At 45.4% G+C, this 9738-nt stretch overlaps 1 protein-coding gene across 4 annotated transcripts; it reads left to right on the top strand.

Moving 5' to 3' along the window:
- The first annotated feature begins 2164 nt into the window (after positions 1-2164).
- ZNF572 (zinc finger protein 572) lies at positions 2165-9312 on the top strand. 4 transcript variants are annotated; one of them, XR_005528417.1, is made up of 4 exons: positions 2165-2996; positions 4198-4307; positions 4954-6705; positions 7920-9312. XR_005528417.1 is itself a non-coding variant. In XM_039232017.1 (3 exons), exons 2-3 carry the CDS (start codon positions 4229-4231, stop codon positions 6465-6467), a joined length of 1593 nt encoding a protein of 530 aa, XP_039087948.1. In that variant the 5' UTR covers positions 2165-2266; positions 4198-4228; the 3' UTR covers positions 6468-9312. The 4 variants fall into 4 exon arrangements, 3 of the variants coding, with proteins under 3 accessions (XP_039087948.1, XP_039087947.1, XP_039087946.1); XM_039232017.1 differs by having other exon boundaries at positions 2165-2266; positions 4954-9312; XM_039232016.1 differs by having other exon boundaries at positions 2165-2876; positions 4954-9312.
- The last annotated feature ends 426 nt before the right edge of the window (positions 9313-9738 follow it).

Raw genomic sequence — 9738 nt, 5'->3', positions numbered from 1 at the left:
TTAACCAAAATAGTACACCTTCCTCAGCATCCGAGAGAGTGAGAGAGAAATATAGATATAGAGATAAATAGATGTGGTTGTTGTTGCTCATTGATGGTCCTCAAAGCTGAAGAATACACAGTAACAGACACAGAGTAGGCTTTCAACAAATGTGTTAGAGTCAGACATTGTGCTAGTAGGTTCTAAGAATGGTGAGAAAAAAGAGATCAACTCTGTCCTCCTGGAGCTTGACATTTGTTTGGGGAGGCAAAAAATTAAAAATCACACCAATAAATATAAAGTCGCAGTCATAAGAAAGGCTATAATGGAAAGGTGGTGCTAAAAGGGCACGTAACCGGGATTTGCCCCTGTCAGGAAGGGTCCAGAAAGCCTTTGTGAGGAAGTGATATAGGAACTGCAGTCTGAAGGATGGATGGGCCTTGAGTAGGTAAAGGAAGGTGGCCGATTCGGATTTATCTTTTGAAAAGATCACTCTGGACTCATTGAGGAGATTGGATGAGAAGAGGCAAAGATGTGCATCTCAAGGAGTGTTAGTGTGGTATGGAAATCCTTCAGGGGAGGGGTGATAGTTGTCTGAATTTAGTGTGGCCGGGTGATTGGAAGAAGTATCTGGATTTGAGAATTCTCGGGAAAGTATACAACAGGTGAGGCTTGTGGATTGTAGATGGGAGGTGCGGGAAAAGGGAGGTGACAAAAAGGACTTCTGGGCTTCTGTACAGCTGGGCGGATGGTTGGGAGAGAACACTGGAAAAGGAACAGGTTTACTCTATTATGTATTTGTATGATCTATGGGAGAAGACAGTGAGAGAGAAGATTTTGATTTTTGACATTTTGGTTTTGAAGTGTTCCTGAGGCCTCTAGGATGGGATATCGAGTAGACCACCGGATATAAGAGTGAAGAGCTCAGAAATGTAGCCAGGGCTGGAGATACAAATTTGTGAGTTGTCTGCATAGGTGGAATTTAGAATGTGGCAGTGAATAAGGTTGCCTAGACAGAGAACATGTCAAGATAAGAGAGAGGTCCTGGGATGGCATTGAGGAACCTCAACATCTAGGGATGTGGGGGCTTGCAAAAGACACTGTCAGAACTGCTAAAGATGTTGAAGGACAACGAGGATAATGCCATGTCATTTCAAAAGCGTGTCTTTATTACCAGCTTATCCAAGATACACCGATGCATAGGTCCATGCTGTTTTCTGAAAGTGATGATGAGACTATAATCTAGGACAAGAGATAACTAAAGATTAACAAGACTCTGTTAAAATGTAAGCATTTCTAGAAGAAAGGAATTCTCGGCAGTCTCAAAATGCCTGTAAAAGGGTTCGGAAACTGAAAAATACCAACGTGGAGGTCAATGGTGATCTCAGTGATTTATTGCTTTTTGCTGCAGAGGTGGGTTATAACGTCAGTGGGAAGCCATAATATGGAAACATTGGGAGTAAAAAAGAAAAAAAAAGCCAAAGAAATATTTTGGGTTGGAAGTGGTAGAATTGAGAGGTTAGTAGATAGTGAAAGGATCCAAGATGATGAGAAGGAAAGTGAGTAGCAGTAAAGGGCTCCTTTTAAATGTGAAGGACGGATGCTTCTGTTGTAACAGAAGGGAAGAAAGAGAGTGGCTCGGGCGCAGACATAAGTAGATTTGTAGGCTTGCTATGGGGGAGATGAAAGGACTGCCTTCCATTTTCTCTGTAACGAAATACCAGAGTATAGATGCTTCTGCGAGTGTTATTAGTAACGGTGCCCTGTAAACGAATTGTTTTATAGGTGGGTGGATGCCCTAACTGTCCAACTGTTTCACAGGTAGCTAAATACACACACACACACACACACACACACACACACACACACTCCATTTAGTTTTCTTCTACTGATGATGATAAATCCAATGATGTCATGAAGGGAAAACATTCGTTCCGATGGGACCCCCTATTACAAGGCGCCTGACAAGTGTGAGGAGTGAGAATCAAGCGAACAAACGACAGACAGCTTGAGAGAAGGAAATCCACCAGCACGCCCCTTCTGGTCCGGGACCTTAAGGGTTAAGACCAACGAGAGCTGGTCATCCCTGATTCCTAGAGAGGCTCCCTCCCCCCACAAAAGCCAGCCGGGGGGGGGGGGGGCGCTAGGGTAACTTCCTGTTTCTGTCTTCCGGGCTGGAGAGTTTAGGACCCTGGGTTGGTGGGGTCAAGAGGAGCTGGGGGCTCCTTGCTCCGGGACAGCTGGGCCTGCTGGGGTGCTGGGCGCCTTGTGTGTGGCCCCCAGAACAGTGAGTTCCTTCTCGGGGGGAAGGGAGCCGAGGGCTGCGGGCAGGAGGAGTGGCCACCCAGGCTGCCGTGTACGCCCGGAGAGGGACCCCGCGGCTGCGAGGGGGCCGAGGCCCAGCGTCTCCCCGCCGCAGCGGCCACCGCGCCTCCCTCGCCCCCCTCGCCTGCCGGGTCCCTTAAAGGAGCTTGTTGATCTGGCCTGGAACTTCACCGCGCAGTGCACCCAGCCCCCGCCCCCTGCCAGAGGTTCTTAAAGCCGAGCTTCAGGCAGTGCATTTTTTGGGGAAGATTTTCTAATCCAAAGCATGGTCCCATCCTAAGCCCCTCCGCTTCTAGGACAGTGCAGACAGCCCTTCTCTGTGGAGTGACGTCTCAGATCTAAGGAACAGCCTTGTGATACCACTTATGGCATGAATACCGTTGAGTACTGTTTTTGCTGAGCCCGTGCTCCGGAGACCCCCTGCTACCAGAGTTCATCGTTTCTTAGCAGGGAACGTGGTGCACTGGGTTCTGTCCCCCCAGACTCCTTTCTTCGTTTGTAAAGACTTTGATGGAAATCTGTAACTCAGACAGCAAAACATGGTACTCCATTTGAACAGTTTTTCCTCTGAGGTGTGTGGGGTGCCCCCTTCCCCTGCTCAAACGCTGGGGCTCTTTGTAATTTAGAATAGTTTCACCTTTCCTTGTAACAAATCCCTGGTTGCTGAGGACGCCCAGAGGATGATCCTCCGTGTAGGTATCACGTCTAGAGATAGAAATCTTCAAAAAAAAAAAAAAAGTCCAGTTATTGTTTTCCAGATTAAAGGTTCTCTTTGAGATTTATCTGCAGTTTGGGGTTACACCCAGCTTGTTTCCTGCTCTAGTGTTAACTGTAAGAGGGGTGTGAACTCTCCAGACAGGCTTGCGACTGAATCCTGCTCTACCCCTTCCTGGTTGTGACCTTTGGAAGGTTTCTTAATGTCTTTTGTTCCTCTGTAATCAATAACATGCTAGTTACTACTCATACACCTCCAAGGGCTCTTGTGGAAATTAAAAGAAATATTATGTGTCAAGTATTTAGCCCAGTGCCTGGCACATAACAGGCAGTAATTAGGCGAAAATACCATTATTTTGCTTTCTGTATGTGTGCCTTTGTGCGTCCTTATTGTAGGCGTTTCCCTTTCCCGGTTTGTGCTGTTCTTTATATCCTGAAATGGATTCCAAGCCCGTCTATCACCTTCCAGTGACAGATCACGCTTTCCAGTCTCTTAAAGTAGGTCAAGGATTGTAGTTGGCTCTAGGAGATAAAGTTTAGGCTAAAAGGGATATTGTGATTATGATCGACTGAATAAGTAGGAGTCCAGGAAGAGTTTATTAGCTTCCCTTTTATATTTAGGGGTTATCGGCTATACTTTTTTCTGGCCCTACCTTGTCCTAATTTTTTTTTAATGGTTATAGAAATTCTAACTTTCTTTTGAAATTGAACTTCAAAGGTTTCATCCTTCTGTCAAGGGCCACCTTCTTTCTAAACAGGGTGCTCTCTTTAACTGCACTGTATACTTACATGCTGAGTTTTTGAAGTCTTGTTACCTTTTCCAAAACTACTTTGTGTTTTCAATTAAAAGCGTTTCTGAACTCTGAGTGGACAAAGTATTAGTATTCATTCTATTTTTGAAGCTTGATGCTCAGACGTTAATGTGAAGATTTAATTTTTTTTAATTTCTTACTTCCTTGGAGAAAGTAAATTGGGTTAACCCTCAATTCTAAACACTTGCATCTGAGGTAAGATTTTTTTTTTTTTTTTCTGAAAGGACTTCTAAAGACCATGTTTTTCAATTTTCATTCTGGTCCACAGAACATTCTGTGTCCACAGTTGATATTATTGCAATGATTGAAAGCAAAGAAGAGTACATTATAGCAAGAGCCTGCAAACATAACTTGTTTCTTTCCACAGGGTTTCTGATCCCTAACGGGGCCCACCGCTGATGGAGCGAGAGCAAAGCCTGTTGATCTCAGATTCTAATGGCTTCACGGAGAGGGAGAGTGTGAAAAGCCCTTTTACAGGTGAGGGACCAAGAAGATTATCCGAACCCACTGGAAATTCAAAGAAGTTGTGCCACAGAGTGTGGAGAAAGAACAGGGCATTTGCATGGGACAGACTTGAATTTGATTCCTGCTCTCTTGCTTACAAGCTGTGTTAACCTTTACAGCCTCTCTTTTCTCATCGTTAAGAAAAATGAATAATATCTGTCTCATATTTCTTAGTATTAAAGAGACTATATGGCACACTATCGTTCTTACTAAATAGTAGGTACTATTGTTATTTCTATATTTTCTCAGATTTTAACTAAGGTCTTGTCAAGTTTTCACCTTAGAATGTGTCCTGTTCAGTTTCTCCCCTATTCAGCTCCCCCATTTTCTTTGAAGTATTCTAGAATCAGGCTTAATGAAGGTTTTTTTGGATGAATATCCCCCTTGGCGATTGCTGACAACCGTTTAAATACTTCGTTAGTGTTGTTTCTAAGCGCAGAAAATTCACCTGCTTCTAATGAGCCCTTAAAAGAGTAAAATAGCCTTTAAAAGCTTCTTTTAATCTAAATGAATTTATGAGGTTTTACTTGGTTATTCCCTCTCTCCCATTGCAGTTCAGAGTTTCCTTCCTCTGGTAGAGATGAGGGAATATGTTTAGAATATTTGTTTATTCTTGCAGGAGATGCAAGTAAGAAGCATTTGGAAAGTGTTCAACACAACAACTCCAAAGCAGATAAAGAGAGCGCCCCCAAATGGGCTAAGAGAGATGGCCCACAACATTGGAAGCATGAGGACACAGAAGAAATCCCACTGACCTGGTCCCAAGGCAGCGGGATCTGGTGCGGTGAGTCCCGTGAGAAGGATGGCAAGTCAGAGGCTCCGGGACATTCGAGCGGCGGGGAGGAAGAGAAACCCAGCCGCTGGGGCTGGGCGCCCGGGGATCGCGGCCGGGCCTCTGCCCAGCAGCATTCGACCCCCAGGGACAAACCCTACAAGTGCACTGAATGTTGGAAAAGCTTCGGTAACAGCTCTCATCTGCGGATTCACCGGAGGACCCACTCCGGGGAGAAGCCTTACAAATGCTCGGAGTGCGGCAAGTGCTTCAGCAGCAGCTCTCACCTGATTCAGCACCTGCGGACGCACACGGGCGAGAGGCCGTACCGGTGTGGCGAGTGCGGGAAAAGCTTCAGCAACACCTCCCACCTGATCATCCACCAGCGGACCCACACGGGCGAGAAGCCCTACAGGTGCCCCGAGTGTGGGAAGAGCTTCAGTAGCAGCTCCCACCTGGTCCAGCACCACAGGTCGCACACGGGCGAGAAGCCCTACGAATGTCCCGTCTGTGGGAAGTGCTTCAGCCACAGCTACGTCCTCCAGGAGCATCAGAGGATTCACACGGGAGAAAAGCCGTACAAGTGCCCCGACTGCGGAAAGAGGTTCAGTCAGAGCTCCAGCCTGATCCGCCACCAGCGGACCCACACGGGGGAGAAGCCCTACAGGTGTCTCGAGTGCGGGAAGAGCTTCGGTTGCAATTCGACCCTCCTGAAGCACCAGCGGGTTCACACAGGCGAGAAGCCCTATCGGTGCCCGGAGTGCGGGAGGAGCTTCAGCCGGAGCTCGAACCTGCTCGCGCACCGGAGGACGCACGCGGGAGAGGGGCCCCGCGAAGGCCCCGAACGCGAAGAGGAAGGCTCGAGCCGGAGCTGCGGAGCCGTGCCAGAGCGCCGACTGCCGCCGGGGGAGAAGCCCTACAAGTGCTGTGAGTGCGGGAAGCGCTTTGGCCTCAGCTCCCACCTCATTAGACACCAGAGAACACACACAGGAGAGAAGCCGTACAGGTGCCCGGAGTGTTGGAAAACCTTCAGCCAGAGCTCCACCCTGGTGATTCACCAGCGGACGCACACGGGGGAGAGACCTTATCAGTGCCCTGACTGTGGCGAGTGCTTCAGCCAGAGCTTTAACCTCATCAGGCACCGGAGGACCCACGTGGGAGAGAAGCCTTACAAATGCGCCGACTGTGACAGATGCTTCAGCAGAAGTGCCTATCTCGCTCAGCATCGGAAGATGCACCCAGAAAAGTCTTTCGAGCCTCCTGACGTTGATGGTTTCCCTCATGGGTGGACTTGGAAAAAGGGTCCGGGGGAAATGGCCCTCGTCTCTTCCTTTTCAGTCCCACCTCCGTCTTCCTCTTGAGTCCCAAAGCCTGTTTTTTTATTATTATTATTATTATTATTATTATTATTATTTTCTTTTCTTGCCGGACCATCACAATTAAGGTGTGGCTACAGAGTTTCTTTGGTTTGCTTGCCATAATGTCTGGAGAAAGTCAACCTCCCAGGTTAGAGGAGGCGAAGGCCCTGACCACCAGCTCATTATATCTGCCCAGGGGAGATGCTGCCGACCATGGAGAAGAAATGGTTTTTGATTTAAGGTAAGATTGGAATGGCTTCAAAAGAAAACATAAAGAGAAATTCTGGGAATAAGGACACCCGAGAGCTTGAAGCTAAGCTAGCCATCGAGTTTCCCTATTTCCTCTTGCCTCAGTGGGTGGCAATAATTCGTTATTGGCCTCAGGGAGTTACCCAGAGAAAGATTCTTTTTGAACAAATTATGTGATTTCCTGGCTGTTTTGGTGGGTCTTAAGAAAGGACTCAGTTTTTGTAAACACATTTTTATTTGCTGAAAATTAACTTCTATAGTATTTAGAACTACGTTGGCTAGTCCAGTAGCCACTAGTCACCTGTGGCTATTTAAATTTTATAGTAAGATCAAATGAAATTTAAAATCTGGTTCCTTAGTTGCACTAACCACGTGCCAAGCACTTAGTAGCCACACGTGACTGGTGGCTGCTGTATTGACTGTCATATAAAGTTCTTTCTTTCTAGCTTATCTTTCTTCACAGACTTGTGACGATTTCCTAGAAGATGGTAGGAAATGTGCTACGAGGTTTCTGCTCTGCAAGAGGAACTGCAACATAGGATAGGAATGGGATAGAGTTTTTACGGTGTTCAGTGTAGAGATTAGGCATTTTAATGCTTGTATGTCTTCTGTTCGACCACCTTGGTAGTCCAGTGATAGGATCCTGTTGACTTGGCCAAAGCCAGATTAAGAGGTAGAATTCTTGAATTTTGTTTAAAAACTCTTGACAAATAGGGGCGCCTGTGTGGCTGGGTTGGTTAAGCCTCCAACTCCTGGTTTTGGCTCAGGTCATGACCTCACAGTTTCGTGAGGTCAGACTCGACAACGGAGCTCTGCCTGGAGCCTGCTTGGAGTTCTTTCTCTTCCCTCACCCCCATTTGTGAGGTCTCTGTCTCTTGCAGAAATAATGAACTTTAAACAAAAATTAAAAATTTTTTGACCAATAGTCTTTTCCCTTCAGTTTTCTCATTATATAATTCCTGGTCAGATCAGAAACTGGGTTCTTTTTCTAGTACGTAAGCCCCTGAGTCTGAGCCACTGTGCAGGGACAGTGTGGCTTTGGAGACTGGGATTCCTTACTTACAATCTTGACAGTTTTCTTTTGCCCCTTGACTTATGGGATGCACGGATCCTCCGTGTTCGTCTGTCCAATGGAAATGATGCTTTGTAAAGTAACAAGTTATTTTTTATGCTCCTAACCCCTATTTTTTTTTTTTTCCCTGCCAGTGCAAGGAGCAGAAGGTCAAGACTCCTAAATTGATCAGGATTTCTGGTCTCATTTAGAGATTCAAAATATATTTTATGAAGACTATAGAGATACAAATTAGGAATGTGCAGCCAGAAAAGGCCAATTAGAGCTGCTGCAAATGCAGAGGGCAGTAGATAGGTAACAGCATTACATGGGGATCATTGCTTCTTTCACAATTGTGGTAGTATGCCTGATGCTGGTGAGGCAAAGAAGTCTTTCCGTATTGTTATGGGATTAAAAAGTAAAGCAGAAGTTAACAAAAGACTTAAGAAGCATTTGGGGTGATTTTTCGGCTTTCAAAAAGGGGGAGAACATTGGCTTTTCTATGACCCTGATCTAAGCCATCTTTTTGCCTTTGTGTGTTAGGTAGTATTGTCCAACTTGTCTTAAACTCTGATATCTGAGGACAAGCATTTACAGTATTTTACCATAAATGACTAAGAGTTTGATTAATGTTTGAGAAATAAATTTGGGCATTTGTGCTGAGGCCGAGATTCAGTTGCAAGGCGGTAGCTGTTGGGGTGGTACGTGGTCATCTGTCATAGTGTGTGTGGCCAGGAACCACTCCGAACCTGCGTCCTCATTTGTGAAGCAGAGATAATGCCTGCCTTGCAGGTTTCTGTAAGGATTGAGTAAATGTTTGCAAAGCAGCTAGCGGGGTACTTAAAATATTAACAGGGTCTAAATACATGGCGATTATTATTAATTGAAATAAATAGAAAAGTGCCCTCCACACATTTTCAGAAGTAGCAACGCAAGCCTAACCTGTCCTATTTGTGAATTCTTTATGACCAACCTCAGGAAGCCTGAGGACTAAGGTTTTGTGAAAACACAAGACTGTAGAGTGTTTCAATTTTGCAGACTTTTGAAATCCCATTTATGTGATTTGGCTTTTTGAATTTTTTTTATTGTTGAAACAAAGGATTCGGCTTAAGTCAGGAAAGAACAATATAGCAAGTTCCATTTAAGTCCGTTTGGATCTGAAGAGTTGAAGGGTACAGTTTCTGTCCTGTTAGCATCACTGACTGTTTTATGACTGCCCACAATTACATAAAACCGATTTCACAAACCTCAATGTCTATAGAAACACAGATGTTCACACTTTAGATGCATTAAGATGGGTTTGCTCCACGAAGAAAACAATTTAGCAAGAATCCTTATCTCTTCAGATTGAAAACTAGGAAAACAAGAGAGATTTGTTACTTAAGAGAACATAATAGCAAGTTTAATCATATTTGATGCCTTTCTCTCAATTTCATTGATCAGCAAATAGGTCTTCTATTTAGCTCCCCAGGAGGTAAACATTCTGTATTCTTTGTCTTGCCAGCAAAAAGAAATCCGTACCTGAGTAAATAAAGCATTCTTATTTAAGTGATCTGTTTCATAGTTTCTTTTTAACTAAAGGAAGACTCTTAATATTCATTTTTTTCTACTCAGAGGAGGGGCTTGTATTTTTTCCCCTCCAGTGGATTGGGGAAATCCATGTCCACACATACATGTAGTGGGGACTTTGGGCCCTGGCTGCTGTACAGTCTGCCAGAAGGCATACAGTGTCTTGCCACAGTACCTGAGGTGAAGGTTTGCTCCCGTCATTCCAGGCCATCCAAGGAGGATCTGCCGAATGAGCCGCCTCCTTAGCGCTGTCCAGATTTCCTCATCGATGGTGAGAGGTCGTGGAATATGGTTTGTGACTTGCCCCTCATACGTGAGTCCAATATATTTCCATCTCTGCCAGTCTCTCACCTTCTGAGATCATGGTCGTGACAAGGCCGTCATTGCTTCTTCGTTCTGTTATTT

The sequence above is a fragment of the Hyaena hyaena genome, unplaced genomic scaffold (assembly GCF_003009895.1).
Source record: "Hyaena hyaena isolate Hyena2069 unplaced genomic scaffold, ASM300989v1 scaffold_62, whole genome shotgun sequence".
Classification (NCBI taxonomy): Eukaryota; Metazoa; Chordata; class Mammalia; order Carnivora; family Hyaenidae; genus Hyaena; species Hyaena hyaena.
The sequence above is the reverse complement of the archived record's forward strand: the minus strand, read 5'-3'. Positions and strand labels throughout refer to the sequence as shown.